Source organism: Takifugu rubripes, chromosome 7, assembly GCF_901000725.2.
Source record: "Takifugu rubripes chromosome 7, fTakRub1.2, whole genome shotgun sequence".
NCBI lineage: Eukaryota > Metazoa > Chordata > Actinopteri > Tetraodontiformes > Tetraodontidae > Takifugu > Takifugu rubripes.
In genome coordinates, this window is record NC_042291.1 from 13979938 (window position 1) to 13996570 (window position 16633).

The 16633-nt window shown below is 48.2% G+C and overlaps 2 protein-coding genes across 4 annotated transcripts; one reads left to right on the forward strand and one right to left on the reverse strand.

Moving 5' to 3' along the window:
- Nucleotides 1–371: 371 nt before the first annotated feature.
- Nucleotides 372–5835, forward strand: pdp1 (pyruvate dehydrogenase phosphatase catalytic subunit 1). Of its 2 annotated transcripts, none has more exons than XM_003966143.3 (9): nt 372–492; nt 1691–1949; nt 2304–2471; nt 2873–3084; nt 3239–3320; nt 3447–3541; nt 3630–3798; nt 3869–4087; nt 4164–5835. In XM_003966143.3, exons 2-9 carry the CDS (start codon nt 1710–1712, stop codon nt 4542–4544), a joined length of 1566 nt encoding a protein of 521 aa, XP_003966192.2. In that variant the 5' UTR covers nt 372–492; nt 1691–1709; the 3' UTR covers nt 4545–5835. The 2 variants fall into 2 exon arrangements, with proteins under 2 accessions (XP_003966192.2, XP_029695055.1); XM_029839195.1 differs by lacking the exon at nt 372–492 and adding an exon at nt 499–713.
- A 2283-nt stretch (nt 5836–8118) lies between these two features.
- Nucleotides 8119–16014, reverse strand: cdh17 (cadherin 17, LI cadherin (liver-intestine)). Of its 2 annotated transcripts, none has more exons than XM_011605658.2 (19): nt 15934–16014; nt 14786–14842; nt 14322–14417; nt 14077–14211; nt 13869–14004; nt 13628–13786; nt 13173–13325; nt 12103–12308; nt 11903–12034; nt 11601–11751; nt 10919–11128; nt 10764–10840; nt 10488–10676; nt 10166–10410; nt 9563–9693; nt 9248–9472; nt 9048–9158; nt 8716–8829; nt 8119–8640 (listed from the first exon to the last, which is right to left on the reverse strand). In XM_011605658.2, the coding sequence occupies exons 2-19, from the start codon at nt 14831–14833 to the stop codon at nt 8546–8548; spliced, it is 2613 nt and encodes an 870-aa protein (XP_011603960.2). In that variant the 5' UTR covers nt 14834–14842; nt 15934–16014; the 3' UTR covers nt 8119–8545. The 2 variants fall into 2 exon arrangements, with proteins under 2 accessions (XP_011603960.2, XP_029695159.1); XM_029839299.1 differs by lacking the exon at nt 15934–16014 and adding an exon at nt 15872–15894.
- Nucleotides 16015–16633: the final 619 nt, after the last annotated feature.

Here is a 16633-nt window from a genome sequence, read left to right on the forward strand (position 1 = left end):
ACCTTAGCGCAATACATTCAAAAGAAATGTAACTTTTTAGGAAGAAACTGAAATATTTGCACACATGCTGATGAATGAATGAGTGATGGTGAATTTTCTTCAATCTTAACACAGATATCAAACTTAGATGCAGAAAAACAAATGTATTAAATGGACACAACAGTGTTTACTTTTGATCAGCGCTATTTAGCCAAAACAACATTCTAATCATCGGGATCGGTAAATTATTCGCATTGAACCGCGGTCGCTTTAGGAGGCGAGAGACGATTCGCCCCGCCCACCAGCGCGTCTCAGGCGCGAGGCGCTGGTGGGCGGGGTCACTTTATCTGGTCACAGCCCATTCGCCCCGCCCACCAGCGCCCCGCGCCTAAAGACGTGTTCCCGGCTGTCAGAGATCAGCCAATCAGCGTTGACCTTGCTGCGGCTCCCAGAATGAGAGACCAGACTGTGTCGACATGAACTTCCACAACTTCTCCAGCTTTATCTATTAAGGTCAGCCGCTGTTATGCTCTGCTTTCACTCGCATTCCCATTTTTGACGTGTGAAAGGTTTTCAGCCTCTGCGACATTTGTAATTCGAGAAGATACAATGCGGGAGTGACGAAAGTGGGTGTAACTTGTAACACTAATAGCTTTTACTATTAGCATGATTCGCAGCCCCGTCTGCATCAAAGGAGGCGCCATTTGGAACTCTAACGTTTATATAATCCGTAGGTAAGATCATTTACCACCGTTCGGTGGCCTGGACTCTAAAACTGAGACTCAATAGGGTTTCATGTAAGGCTTTCCGGTATTTGCTGCTAGCTAAAAGGATGGATGCTAGTGATGTCAACAAATATGGCAACTTTGTGATGGACCCCAAACATGGAACGGGCCTTTGGGATTAGTCGGAGCGTCTGCGGCTTTCTGCATTACAGAGAAGAGAATTCCAGCCTAACCTTGAGCGACATGCTCGTGCTCGCTGCAGACTGAGGGGAAGCAGGACTGTGTTTACATAATCTCACCAGTGAGGGTGGATCAAGAGGAGGATCCAGTTCACCGGGTCATGACCACTCGGAGAATCGGTCAAGCTTTAAATGTCAGGGCTTATTTTTAAGCAGGGTCGAGTTTTACTACGGTTGGAGGAGTGAACATGACTCGATCCATGCAGACGTTCATGCATATTTTGATATTGCTGACTGGTTATACGTACTAAAATTGATCCTTGGGGCAGAAATCGCTGCATTGATCCCATACAAATGTCTGCAAGCTCTGTATTCATGCAACAGCAAATAGCGTGGGCTACATCAAATGGCCTAATGGTGCTCAACAGCCCTGCACGTACTAAACGTTTTGCTCTCTTTTGAAACAGTGGTGAGACATTGTGTGACCGTTTGACAGAAGTTTTGCTGATGTTTTTGTGAATTGCTGATGTGTGCATGGCGAGCGGGAGGGTTTCAAATTAATATTGGCGAAACCCCGGAAGGGAACTGTACTGTTGTTGTCGGATGACAACAGTGCTATTGTCAGCACACACTGGCTTTTCAGCATCATCCATGAATCTCTCTCTCGCACCACAGTGGGGCATAAAGACAAAACTCAATTGCCTTTGTTTAAATGTTCCCTTCAGACCGTTCTGCACGCGTGCACGTGCTTTTACACTATATCTGTGTGCATTGTTGGTAAAGTTTAGTGCTTGTGTGTCCCTGCAGCCCACCTTCAGCCACACTTATGACATCTCAGCTGCTCAGGGGCTTGCCCCGTACCAAGGTCTTGGCCTCCAGTCTGTTACCATGCAAACAACACCAGTCCCAGCCAGGAGCCATTCCTCACCAACCTGCCTCCAGATGGCCCTCTTTGCGGCTGAACTGCCACTCCAGACGCTACAACACAACCCCGGTGCTCCACAGTTACATCCTTACACCCCCTCAGGTCAACTCAATTCTGAAGGCCAATGAGTACAGCTTCAAGGTTTGTGGCTTCATTCCTTTATATGATAATAATGCTTCTCAGACTACAACAATCCAAGGAGGCACCGGTCTCTCCCTTCTTCTCCTAACACATCGAGCAGTGCCATGTAGAGGTCTCACATGCAGCTTCTTCTAGCTACTTTCCTGTATTTTCTGTGGAAGGTGTCGCGTGAATGAGGGACAAAACAGATTTTCTAGGAAGGCTGTGCTAGCGAGAGCTCATGTGGCGCTTCCATCGCACGTGCCCATTTTGCTGTAATTTCGTTAGTTTTTGCTCCAGCTCCGCCTCAGGTGTGCTCTTAATGCCCTTTTTATTGTGTTCTCAGCTAAACACCAGTGTATATTGTGGTTGTAGGTGCCTGAGTTTGATGGAAAGAATCTGTCATCTGTTATGGGTTTTGAGAGTAATCAGCTGCCAGCAAACGCTCCCATAGAAGATCGTCGGAGTGCTGCAACATGTCTGCAGACACGGGGAATGCTGCTGGGGGTGTTTGACGGCCATGCTGGCTGTGCCTGTGCACAGGTAAAGATGACTGCTTGTGCTGATGCATGGTGCTTAAAGCCTTATGAGTAAATACATGTACTGTACAACAGAAATCCCTTTAGAACATTTAAATAATTTCATTAACTACTGTATTATCTTGTAATGGTTAATCATATAGATATGTAGTTTTTTATTAATTATTTCTTTGACCATATTTTGGGGATAGGAGAATCATGATGTCTTGTTTTTTAATGCCTATAGCACCTCCCCAGGCTATTGTAAGACTTGTTGATGAAAGTATTTTTAGTATTCGATTTTAGTCTGTTGAAAGAGAGAAACCACTTTAGAACTTCCTGTGCGTCTACATCAAAGGATCAATGTATAATATTGTTTCCTTTAGCCAGGAATCATCATGTTTTCCTCCCTTTTGGCTCTTCCAGGCGCTCAGTGAGAGGCTGTTCTATTACATCGCGGTGTCTCTGTTGCCGCACAACACGCTGTGTGAGCTCGAGGCGGCGGTGGAGGCTGGACGGGCCCTCAGTCCCATCCTGCAGTGGCACAAACATCCCAACGATTACTTCAACAGGGAGGCTCAGAACCTCTATTTCAACAGCCTCAGAACCTACTGGCAGGAGCTGATAGATCTCACCAGGTGGGACTGGAGAAACGCTTCATCGCATGTGTCGCAACTGATGCTTTTCTAGAAGTCAGTTATTATTAACGACATGCGTACATCAACATGAGATCCTAGAGGGAGCTGTCTTTATCATCTCGCTCCGTCGACACATGTTGCGTTCTGTTTTTAGTCCAGGAGAGGTTCCAGACACCCGTGAGGCTTTACTGAATGCTTTCAAGAGGCTGGACAATGATCTCTCCCTGGAGGCTCAGGTGAGCATGAACCCATGTCTGAAACGCTTAAAGGCTTCCTCATTTGGACTCGTATGAGCTCAACAGACAGTGATGTAATTTAAGCCAAGCGTGTCGTCTGGAGGCTGACTGCTTCTTCCCGTGCAGGTCGGAGACCCGAATGCTTTCCTGCACTACTGGGTCCTGAGAGTGGCCTTCTCTGGGGCAACAGCTTGTGTGGCTCACGTTGATGGATCTGACATGTGAGGCACATAAAAGAACACACGCGCGGCGTCGCAGCGTTAAATGATCGAAGCTTTGAAGATGAGACTCTGTCTTCTGCCCCTGAAGGTTCATAGCCAATGCAGGAGATGCTCGGGCAGTGTTGGGGGTGCAGGAGGAGGACGGCTCCTTCACCGCTCACACCCTGTCCAACGACCACAACGCTCAAAATGAGGACGAAGTCGCCCGAATTCGTGACGAACACCCGGCGACGGAGAGGAAGACCGTCATACGACAGGTACGTCACCCGATGGTCCGATTAGCGTTTTAGGGCTCTGTTTAAAACGTGCTGGCGCCATCTTCATCAGGAGCGACTACTCGGACTCCTCATGCCGTTTCGCGCTTTCGGGGACGTGAAGTTCAAGTGGGGCATCGAGCTGCAGAAGCGCGTGTTGGAGTCTGGACCCGATCAGCTCCACGAGAACGAGCACACGAAATTCATCCCTCCAAACTACCACACGCCCCCGTACCTCACCGCTGAGCCTGAGATCACGTACCATAAGCTGCGGCCTCAGGATCGTTTCCTGGTGAGAGTGGCTCATCGACTAAGACGCCCATACAACCAGAATTTCAGTTTTTCCATTTTTCCTTCCTCCCCTGCAGGTGATTGGCTCTGATGGCCTTTGGGAGACCCTCCACAGACAGGAAGTGGTTCGGATCGTAGGGGAGTTTTTAACGGGCGTCCACCAACGTCAGCCACTAAAAGTAGGAGGCTACAGGGTGACGCTGGGGCAGATGCAGGGTCTGCTGGAAGAGAGGAAGGCTCGTGCTTCGACATCTTTTGAGGACCAGAATTCAGCGACGCACCTGATGCGCCACGCGGTGGGAAACAACGAGTTTGGCACCATCGACCACGAGAGGCTGTCTAAAATGCTGTCGCTGCCCGAGGAGCTGGCCCGCATGTACCGCGATGACATCACCATCATTATCGCACAGTTCAACCCTCACGTGATCGAATCGCAGAGCCAGGATGGGCAACCCTGAGATGACAAAATCCCCTTTGCTGTTGTACTGAAAGAGTGCACACACACACACACACACACGTGCGCGCGCCTACACTTCTGAGTACTGTAGCGTTACACACAAACACAAACAGGCCATATCAAGATTATGCCATATCTGTACATCAGTATGTATGAAGTCATTTTTTAAAGATCTATTTATGTAGAGTTTGTACAGTTTTATGCAGTAGGAGGAAAAAAACCCAGTTCTATAAGAAGTGAGGTGTGTTGTGAACCTCTGTTGACTGGACAAACCTGCAGGTGTCGCCTGTCTCACACACACGTTTCTCCGAAGGGCTGATTTCTGTTCCACGACGACGCTCCTTCTCCAGCCGGAAGTCTCGGCCGGTTTGAAACGATATAAATTCCAAAGAGGATGACGGCAGGCACTATGCTTTTCTCATCTGGTCCTTTACTACTGGCCAGTTTTGGTGCCACCGGGCCAGACCGGTACCACCGTGAGGCCAATGTTACAACAGGACAACCGCGTCCGTTAGTTGCACACTATTATTTTCTCGTGCACGCGTTCTTTCGTACTGTGCAGTCCTTGTTTTCCAATGCAGTGTGAATGTTTAGCTGGTGATTCTAGTGGCGGGCCTGCACATATATCAGAACCATTATACCCGTATATTCCCCACGTTCACACAGTGACGTGCACTTTAGTGGCAGCTGACCTGTGACGATGCTGAGAGCCTCCAGCCAAATAGATTGGACTGACGCAGATGTGGTGCAGCGGTCGGTGGCCTGAATATTTACAGCCGGCCGGCCATCTGCCAACAAACAAACAGGAGCGAGACGCCGCTGCAGTGTTGACTTTAAACTGCTGGATCTTGGCTAAGGTTATGATCCAGATGTTTATCTTCCAGTGGCAGTAATCGTTTTTTTTTTTTCAGGACAAAACATGGGAATGTTACAGATTTCATCTGAATGTTTGCAATCCACAGAGGTCAGACTTGGAGCTATTGATTGTTTTTCCACGTTACAAATCTGGATCACAAATATTTACAGACTAGTTGCCCCGGGCGACACGACCTGGGCTGACGCGTTGTTGCCGTCGCCTCCTGCGTGTCGGCAGATTTGAAAATATTTTCTTTTGAATCCCAACGGACTCTCCTGACTTCCTGTTCCAATACCTTTGAAACCTGACTCATCTTAAATCGCCAATATTATTTATTCCACTTTGGCTCTTGTTACCATCATATCTGCTTGTATGTATAAATTATGCAGGTTGCGCTTTTGTATATGAACCGGTTTATTAAAACACTGTATGCAAATTCCTGGGGATCTTTGTTTTGTGTCGAGCGGCTGGATTACGCGCGGCTTTACAGGTGATACGTGTGTCCAGCTGATTTTAGCATTGTAATCTTTAGACATTAACGTTGAGAGAAATCTTTCATTACATATAAGAATATAGTTGGGTGGTGCTAGCTCAGTCTGTTGGGACTGGGCTGAGAAGCAGAGGGTTGTTGGTTCCAGCCCCAGTGCAAACAAAACATGGAAGGTGTTGTGGTAGTAGGGCAGGTGCCAGAACACCTTCGGAGCACTGCTACTACCCTTGAGCAAGGTACCAAACGCTCATATAGGGTCCTGTGATCACCTAGCAACTCATCCAGGGGTGGACCTGCCTTCGCCCATTGTGTGACCCGAATGGGATGAAGCGGTTAAGGCGATAATAAATATTTTTCAGTTTAACGCCACCAGATGAGGCTGCAGCATCAGAGATGCCAAAACCAGGTCGGAAGAGCTGAATCTGTAGTCCCGGACGGACATCATTCAAAATGAAAACGGAAATCAGTCGACTAATAATTGCTGCTCTGCTGCTGCTACTGTGCAGTTGGTAACCAAACGGATGTTTGTTACTCGTCATGCTTCTTGGAAGCTAAAATGTCTGTTATAAATGGCTGATTTCCCTCCTGTGAAACTAGAATTCCAGGTTTGAAAGTTTTGGGCTGGAGCTCAGTGTCACGTTGACGCTCTGAATCATCTGGCTGATTGGTTTTCAGCCTCCAGCCAGTTTTACAGGAACTCATCTCAGCTGAGTGTCCTGTTTAGTCACATGATTCACTTCCGCAGCAGCACTGTTGTTATTTCCAGCACAAGTTCGTAAAAAGCGTGGGTCCACTTGCTTTCGGAATCCTGGCCGACGTAAATGCCGGATGTGTAATTATTGCAGCAGGACAATATTTCCACTGCAGGGACAGTTTATCACATGACCTCCGGTAGAATAAGGAGTGGGGTCTAGATCACGATGGTGACGCTGTTCATCTCTCAATGTCTGAACCTGAACCGGGGGAACTGGAGCACACCCTCGTGCACCTCGATCCAGAGCAATGATGCTCAGGGGCTGACATGTCCCTGTAAGGACTGGGAGGTTTTCCAGGAATTGTGTGCAGATCCTGGCAACATGGGGCCGGGCATTAGCGTCAGGTGATGGGGGTGGATGAATGAGCAACAATGGGCCTCAGGATGGCGTCAATAAAACCCACCTGAGATCGTTGCCAATACCATCACCTGGAAATGTCACAGCTGTGAGCTGACTGGGTTATCTCAGCTCGCTGACACACATTTAGGAACATTTGTGAACAATACTTTAGAGAACTGGGCCTTTTGTGTCTTTGAGTTCAGCTCTTGAACAATGGGAGCAAACACAAACACAACAAAACAACATTGTTGCCTTTATATTGGATTTTAATCGTCTCAAAAAGAAAGTGGGTGGTTTATTAACCGTCATGGTTAAAATAGAACCTCATTACCCAAAATCCTTTTCAAGTTTTAATGCTCCAGGATCGTCACTGCCATTTATCTGCTGTGTTTCTTCGTTTTGTTTAATGATGTTACAGCTCTGGGATATATTGTACAACTCTGCGACACTAAAGTGCACAAATAGTGTAATTTATGCTCCGTGTCTGTATTAGGACGTCTGCCATGACTAACAGGGGTGATGGTGACTTTCGGTTTCCAGAGATCATCTCAGTTTACTCTGCCTGTCTTTCCCTCTTATATCCCTCAGTTTGGCCACTAGCTCGCCGCTCCGTGTGTGCTGTTGTTGTGGAATAGGTTGCCGGGATACAGGCGAGGAGAGTGTGCAGATATAAACACCGCCAGAGCTCCACGTTGAATCCTTGAGGGGTGAGGAGGTCGCGGCTCAGTCCTCTGCTTCAACTTATCTGGCACCGCTCCCAGTTCACCAGCGCAACCACGTCCCGTCACACATGCACATGCAAAAAGACCCCCCCCCCCCTCTCAAAAAAACAGGTGAGTGACGAATCGTGGTGGCAGCACGTGGTGAGCACACTCAGTCTAACACAGGCCTGTCTGAGTCGTTCTTTTAATGGTGCAGCTTTTCCATTGTGCGTCCTAAAAAGCCGACAATCACGCCATTCTAGTCTGAGCACCATTAACAATCTGCTGCCCGTCTCCCACTGTTTCAGAAATGACTCAGCCTCAGCAACCGTGGGGAGGGAGGGAGAACTGTAGCAACACAATGAACCTCAGAAATCTGAAGACTTGCGTCTCCTACAGCACCACACATGTCCTGAAAATACGGAGCACCAAAATAGTTTCCAGTGTTCTTTTAATGAAACAGACTGTCGGGGTGTAATTTGACATCATGAAATAGGTGCAAGGACTGAAAACTCTTGTTTCCGTTCCTGAAATAGATTTTACGTCTGTGCCGCTGCTGTTAGCGAGCTGTTTAAAAGCATGGAGGGGAAATGAGCTAACAAGCTCACAATACACAAACAAACAAACAACCCCCCCCACCCCCCAAAAAAAAAAAATCATCAATCATGTGAGGTGAAAAAAAAAGCCCCATAAAACAACCCATGACTGCAAGAAAGATTTAAATAAATTAAGCCAAAGTTTGATAAAGGTACAATTAGCACAAGTCCACATAACAGCTTCATTAAACATGCACTTGTTAATCAGGCTCAACCCTCTGGAACAATACAAAAAACAGGTCGCATCAATTGCGGGTGCCTGCGTCTACAGTATGACCTTCGTCTCGTCGTCAGCTGCGGCGCCGTCCTGCTTTTTCTTCCCTTTCTCAATGCGTTTGATGACGATGACGAACAGAACACCTGCAACGGGACAGAGACGAGTCAGCCTCTCGATTCCAGACCGGAGCGTCTCCAACGCCGCGGCGTCGGCCTTACCGCAGAATAACAGAATGCCAACGAGGATGCCGACGGTGGGCCCCATTCCCATGTAGCCACGGCTCTCGGGCGCCATGTAACAGTAGCCCAGCTCTGTGCAGTTGCAAACCCTCACTGGGTTCGAGAGGGAAGAAGCAGAGGACAGTTTTCACCAAGTTTTAGGTTTTGTTTTTCTTTGATGCAAGGAAAAGTGCTGTTGGAGGAATAGCAGAGGCTACACGGGTTAGCTACGGTTAGCATTAAAAGGTTTATGTGTCGTGTGGGTGTGAACTGTGTCACGCTGGGCCCTCGCCCAGTGGCTGCTGGGACAGACCTCGGCGGCGTTTGTTTACCTGACAACCCTTGTGTGACTCCCAGCCCGGCGTGGTCTTTAATGGTAATGGGGAGCGTGATGGTCAAGTCTGAGATTGGAATTTTCTTCAGCGTCAGTTGAGCTGTTGAACCTGCAAGACAAAAGAGTCCCACAATAATTTTGCACCTGCTCTTGTGATGTATTTGTTTTAGTTTCTTTTTCACGTGTTGGCTTCCGTACCGTCAATGCTGGTCAGCTCCCAGTTGGGAGACTTCCTGCCGTTGGCCAGGGAGAAGGTGAAGGGCTGAGAGAAGGGGGCGTTGTCTTTGTCTGTGGCTGTGAGGACCACAGGTTCCAGTTTCTTCACGCAGATGAAGACCTTGCTCTCCACCAGTTTGGGGAAGTTGTCGTTCACGTCCAGCAGCCTCACGCTGACGACGCGCTCGGAAGACATCGTTGGGTTGTCTTGAAAAGAGGGAAAGGGAACAATGTTTTTTAAAAAAGTGCGCTCTTTCTTGCTTCCGAAAGTTACTGTTACTACTTCCATCATCTCACCCTTCTCAAATGCCGTCACAGTGACTTCAAAGGTCTCGACAGTCTCTCTGTCCAGCTCGCCTTTAGTTCTGATCTCTCCTGTGGCAGCATCGATCTCCAGCCAGCCCCAAGTGTCACCGTCCAGTTTGAAACTGCAGCCCCACACACACACACAAATCAGATATCAGACACATCCATGCTACTGAGGGGCCCCGAACTGGAGCTCAGGGGAAAATAACTGTAGTTTAAACAAATCAATGGTCTATTTAAGGGACACGTGATGGGCGATGACCCGAAGTGACAGCAGCGATGTTAAAAACAAAGCCGGCGGTGGAGCACACACACTCGAGCCGTGGCAGCTAAAATGTGGCGTGTTTGGGTTTGTCTATTTTCAGAGCGTAGATGTCGTTTTCGTCATCTATTAAACAGGCACTAATCTTGCAAACACACACAAAGAAAGACATTTGTTGGACCCAGTTGGCAGAACGTTTATGTGCAGGAAATGAAACAAAAGCCTCAGAAACCTCAGAGGGACAATTATGGGCCTGAAAGCAGGAAAGATACAGTAAAACCCGCTATAAGTAATTAGAATATGTCCTAAATATGCAACACTCTCAGCTCTACCTGATCTCTTTGCCCTCTGGATCTGCTGCTTCCACCGTCAGCAGCACTGATCCCTTGGTGATGTTTTCCGGGACAGCCACGTCCAGGACGTGCGAGCTGAACTCCGGCACCTCATCCACGTCGGTGAGGGACACCAAGACGAAGGCTGAGGACTCTCTGCCGTACTCCAGACCCTTCGTGAGGGGCTCTGGGTTCCGAGCATCAATCTGGAGCCGGAGGCTGGGAGAAACCTCAAAGTCCAGGGGCTGCCGGGAGACCGCAACCATGTTAGAAATCAGCATCTCTGTGTATCTCTCTTTATTTTATAGCTTCATACATTTACCTTAGCTATGACCACGTGTCCCACGCCGGTACCGTTGGTTTCCACGGTGAAAAATTCGTCGTCGTTGCCGGAGGAGATGTTGAAATATATGGTGGAGCTGCCGCTGTCTGGCTCGTCATTGTCTGTTGCTGTGATGGTCAGCAGTGTGTGTCCCACAGGAGCATCTTCTGCCACGGTGTGAGAGCCGTACTGCACACACACACACACACACACACACCATTAAGTACAGTAAGAAAGGAAGAAGAGACAGCACAGACATGTGCTCCACGTGCTTACATCGGCCTTCTCAAACACAGGCAGCTCGTTGTTGACGTCAATGACCTTGATGAGGACGTTACAGTCCACGCTGAAATCTGCAACGAGGAGCAGAGGATGCGTGAGCCAGAGCCAGGCCCTGAGGTGTGCCACATCAGTGCGCAGCGAGGTCTTACCTGGGTCACTGACTCTGACCTTCAGGCTGTACAGCTTCTGCTCTGTCCTCTGCAGAATGCGCAGGGCCTGAATATTTCCAGACGTGGTGTCGATGGAGAAGGATTTGGGTGAGGTATCTGGATGCTGTGACAAAATGGTGTAGTTCAGCTGAGCGTTCAGTGTCCCCTCTTCATCGGCATCGTGGACCAGCAGCTGTCCCACCATACTGCCTGGAACAGGAACAGCAGCTTTATTAAGGTTTTATAAAATACCCCACAAGATGTTCCTAAACTTAGACTCATGTCATGCGAAGTCATGAATGTTCAGATCTCTGCAGGCTCACGTTTCAGGGTAGATGTTAAGATACCACTGTTGGTTTTTAAGGCCACCAATGGCAGCGTGATTATCTGCCAGGACTTGTTCAGCTTTGGTCAACTTAACAGAGCTCCACTACTGTCAGTCCTGGGGTCAATGTTCAAACTATAGCAGCTCTAAAATTCACGTTGAGCTGCTGCAAATGACCTGTGACCTCTTCAATCCCCAATATTTAATCAGAATTTCCTCCGAATCCTCCAGAGCCCCTGGCAATGTGTCCTCCACTTTGGATGTTGAAAAGTGGAAAATGTAAATAGAAACTGATTAATTGACTGACGAGACATAATAAAACACACACACACACACACACACACACACAGAGTTTACCTATAGGCTCTTGCTCCTGCAACTCAAATATGCTCTCTTCGTGGTCACACTGTGGTGCATTATCGTTCACATCCTCTACTAGTATTACGATCTCCATGGGTGGATCTACATCGTTGCCATGGGGATCGGTCGCCTGCACTACAAGGATGTACTGGAAGAAAATTGACACGCGTTCAGTTTACGTTGAGTTCCAACATTGCAGGTTTTTTCATTCACGAGGATCCTAAAAAGACAAATTTCAGGGGGGAAAATGCTGATTTCTGATGGAAGAGGGCTGAAGACGGCTCCAGGCCTCCACTGACCATGTTCTTGTCCTCTCTGTCCAGTTCCTCTGTCAGCTGTATCTCTCCATCCTCTGTGATCTGAAAGGGGAATTTCAGCTCTCGCTCTTTTTGCGTCAGCGTGTAGATGGCTCCCGCCTCGTTGGATTGGACCTGGTCGAGAGAAAAGTGGGCGTGTGACGGTTCCGGTCTCCACCTGTCGTAGCTGACATGCGCGTTACCTTGGTGATGACCAGGGGATACGTTGCCGTCATGTGCTCCCTCACAAAGACGGGTCCGGGGTTGACCCACAGGTTCTCCTGCACAACAATCTGCACCCTGGCGTTGCCACTCAGCGCCGTGTCCGACATTCCTCCGAGGTCCTGAACTCGCACCATCAGGGTGTAGTCTGGGTCGCTCAAGGGGTCCACGTTCCTCCTCCTCAATTCTGACACCACAGAAGAAAATGAGGGCTGCAGCCGCGTTGTGGAGTCACTAAAAGACAGTTTCTTGGTCCAGTCGTAGAATTCAAACCCTCCATGACTGAATCCATTAACACAAATAAATCACCAACACTAAGTGCTGGAGGCACTTTTGACTCTTAGCAACTAATAAAAAAACAAAAGTTTGCTTGCAAACTTCAGGTAAAAAAGAATTCAGATTAATCCTTTTTTTGTAGTTTGTTACTCTTTCTATCTATCTTGAACACCTGCTCTTTTCCAAGGATCCACATCACCAAGCTGCTGATTATGTTCTAATTAAAACAGTCTCAGAGAAAAAAGTGCAGCACGTTTTCAGGAGTGTTGCTCGAGAAAACGTGAACCTGAAAACTGTAGAAGGAGCTCTTCTTGCTCCAGAGAATATAAATGTTTAGAGTCTGTCACGTTTGCAGCACTGACGCTGGGGCAGCACTGACGCTGGGGCAGCACTGACGCTGGGGCAGCACTGACGCTGGGGCAGCACTGACGCTGGGGCAGCACTGACGCTGTGGACTAACATCCACAGCCTGTCAGAGGTGGCAGTAAGACACCATTAGTAGCACAGGTGCTGTTGTAGCTTTGACTTTTAGTTTTACTATCACGTCAGGATCCATGTGGTAATGCTCATTATCTGGTCAGTGGGTGGAGGCTGAGTTTTATAACAGTTTCAGGTGCAATTTCAGAGCAACTGCTGAGCTCAATTCAAAAGTAAATTCAAAAGAATGAAAGTATTCCTGCATGGTTTCGCCAAAATCCCCATCGTGTCTTTTCTTTTAAGTAATTCTTCTCACAATCAAGCCGACCAACGCGGCGGCTGGGCGGAGGTGACCGACCTGCTCTCTCCACGCAGGTGTAGAAGGGGTTCTGGTCATACGGGACGTTCTGCACTGGACAGTAGCTGTTAAACTTGTTCCTCAGAGTTTCGACGGTTTTCTCTTCGCCTCTGTTGAACTGGATTCCCTCTCTGGCCTTTAACATCTCCTCTCCTGTGATAGAGACCACAACGCGGGATTAGAACCATTACAGTGGCGTCTTTGCCGTCTCAAAGCTGCATGAGAAACGTCTCTCCCAGATGTCAACTTCTTCATGGTCCGAGCAATCAACGCTAACATCACGTTCAGGCAATCTGACTTTAATCTTTAGCACACGATGAGCCGTGTAATCTGGATTTACAGCAGTGCTATACTGCCAGATTACAGGCAGAGATGGACAGATTACAGACACAGTGGGCAGAAACAGTCGTGTCCGCCAGCGTCTGGGTTCCTCTCGTGTGTGCCAAAGTGATCACCTTGCTCTGTGATGGAGATCTCCCCAGTCTGGTGGTTGATCTGGAAGAAGGCGACGTTTTGTTTGTTGGGGATCTGGCTGACCAGGCTGTAGTACAGGTCAGCGTTGGGGGACGTGGGGTCGTCCTGATCCATGGCAAAAACACGGCTAACTGGTGAACCTGGGATGACACAAGAACATGAAGCTAGCTCTTGCTATAATCAGGTCAACATCTTTGTGCCAAATCCACCAATCAAACATACCTGCAGGGCTTTTTTCTCTGACCCAAGCGGTGTAAACGCTCTGGTTGAAGTACGGAGCGTTGTTGTTGATGTCCAACACATTGACGGTCACGGAAATCGGCCCGTCGACAACCGTGTCCTCGTGCAGCGCCTCGATCTGGAGACAATCGCAACTGTCACCTCTGCAAAGCTGCGAATCTGTGCTTGTAATTGACAGAAGCCGCACTACCATCATCACATAGTGGTCCTCACGCGACCAGTCCAGAGGCCTTTCCAGGTACAGCCACCCATCACTGGAAATCCTAAATTCTTCCCCACCTTCAGCGCTAATCCTGAACCTATCAACAGGATTTGTCACCAGAAACTTGGGAGGGAAGAAGGGAGACCCACATGCAAACGTATTAATTCAGAGATGCAAGTAAATATAATAAAAAGACCTGATCCCAGCAACAACAGTTGATCCCAGCACAATACCTGATATAGGGGATAAGGCACCGGCGTCCCTTCTGCCACATCCAGGTGTGTGTCCGTAAACGGGCCCTTCTTTTCATCCAGTTCCTCCCCACCAGCCTATCGGATCACACACAGAGGTCACAGGTCGCTGAATGAGTATAAAAAAACCACCTTGCACTCCACATTTGACTTGTTCGTGCTTTCGCTCCAGGCTGAACTGAGTCTGGCACCGAGAGGCATTTACAGCCCAGTTATTTATTGAACCACCAACCAAACCCCGAAGGAGCCGGACATCCTACCCGAAGAAGTGCAAAGTCTAAGCATGAATGACTAATGCTCGGCTGAGCCTCATCCTGCACTTCCGGTCTCGGTTAAGAAGTCCAACTTTTTCGTGCAGAAACTTCTCTACGGAGTCGTTTTTGATTTGACCTTTTCTCTATACAGGAAGTTGTGTTTCATTGTTTCATTATGGGTGGAGTACTCACAATACAGAAGAGGAGCGGCAGCAGAAACAGATGCAGCACGGGCGACATAATCTCGGTCTGGGGGGAGAAAATGGTGGAGGAGGAGGGGTCAGAGACCTTAATGATCTTTAATATTATGTAAAGCTAAAGAATTCCTATTAATCCTTTTTAGATTCACACTCATGGTGCAGAAACAGCTTCTCTACCTTCTCAGCGCAATGAGTTACTGATTCAAGGACAAGAGTTCACCAAGAACATGCAAACTTCCTGCCTACTTCTTTAAGGTGAACCAGGCATTTATTGCTCTTGAAGGAGAGCCCCACCTACGCGTGCAGATAAATCTCCTGCAAACTACAGAAACTGAAAGTCGGGCCTCTTTATCCCCCTAAAAAGTCCACACCTGACCTCAGTGACCTGAGATATTCTAAGATATCGATTTGTCTTTGAGGTATCGTTGCCCATAACAACGACCTGTAAAGGTTTTGCTGAAAATCTCAACGTCTAAATACACGTGAATGTGTTAGCAAATGATCATGTCCGAGTTAAAAGGCCCGGATCGTAGAAATGAGGTCTAGTCGGCTGGCCCGTCAAAGTGAAGGTGACATTGAGTGGCGACCTTACGTTTCCTGCCTACACGCCCTGACTGCATACCTTTAAACGCTCCCATTCATTTTTATCCTCACCTAGATCTCACTCGCTCTTTTATCAAGCCACTGGGTCAATTTACATGCATGAAACACAGTTTTTAAAGGACTTTTATGGAGGAAAAAGATGTCAGATATTTAATAAACAACAGCTGGACTGATGTCAGAGGAGTAGAAGAGTCATGAAACGCAAGGATTTAGACAGTAAAAGCAAATTGTTGGCTCCTTTGGATGCAGTTACAAGAATGGGAATGTAAAATGTGAGGAAAAGAAACAAGTTTTCCGCTACTGTTATGCAGGAACTCATTTTCCAGTACAGGTCACAGCCAAACTCACACACGGATCAGGAAGCTAACGCCTTCAGCAAAAGGCCAAAGTTGGGTCAGGATCAGATAACGTCAACGACTTTAACACTGAAACAGCCCGGTACTCAGAAGCGGCAGGTCCTGTCCCAGTAACTGACCTGATAGCTGGTCCAAAAAGTCCCGAAAACCCTAGAAAATTTGAGCAGCGGGAGACTCTTACCTTGCTGAGGTCGATCGAGTCACTGAGAAGTGCTGTGAGGTGGTAGAACTTTAACAGTTTATGGCGATCTAATGATTGCCTGATCACCCTCCCCTCATGGCGGTGCGGCCAATGGGAGAGACTGAAGGGGAGAAAGAGAAGGGAAGAAGAGAATGACATTGGAGCCGTTATTGATGACTTTCATATGGCTCGTTATGATTAAATGCCTTTGGTTTATGGTCAGGTTGCTTTATTACAATCCCAGAAAAGACGAATGCATCAGGTTCACAGCGTCACAGCGTGGGTGTGTAAATTTTTAACAGTATTTGCAAAAGTTTTAACCTTGATGGGGTGTAAAGTGCAAGCGATTTGTACAGAATAATCCGTGTATCTCCTCAGACTTTGACCAGCGCGCCTCTGTGCTGCTTCCTGTCGGCTCGTCAGTTGACTGATAATGACCAACAGACGAGCCCGACGAGACGTTGCTTCAGTCCAAAGACACACAATTGGTGGGGGTGGAGGGGGGGCAACTAGGGTGTCTCTACAGTAGGTTACTGGGATGAACTGCTGACTTGTCCAGGGCGTAACCCCACCTCCTCTGACCCACTGGGACAGGCTCCAGCCTCCGCCATGGTCGCTTCAGGAGAAGCACAGGAACATCTCAGCTACCCTCACCGTGATAAACGAGCCCTTCGGAGGCCTGAAGTGTGACCGTAAAACA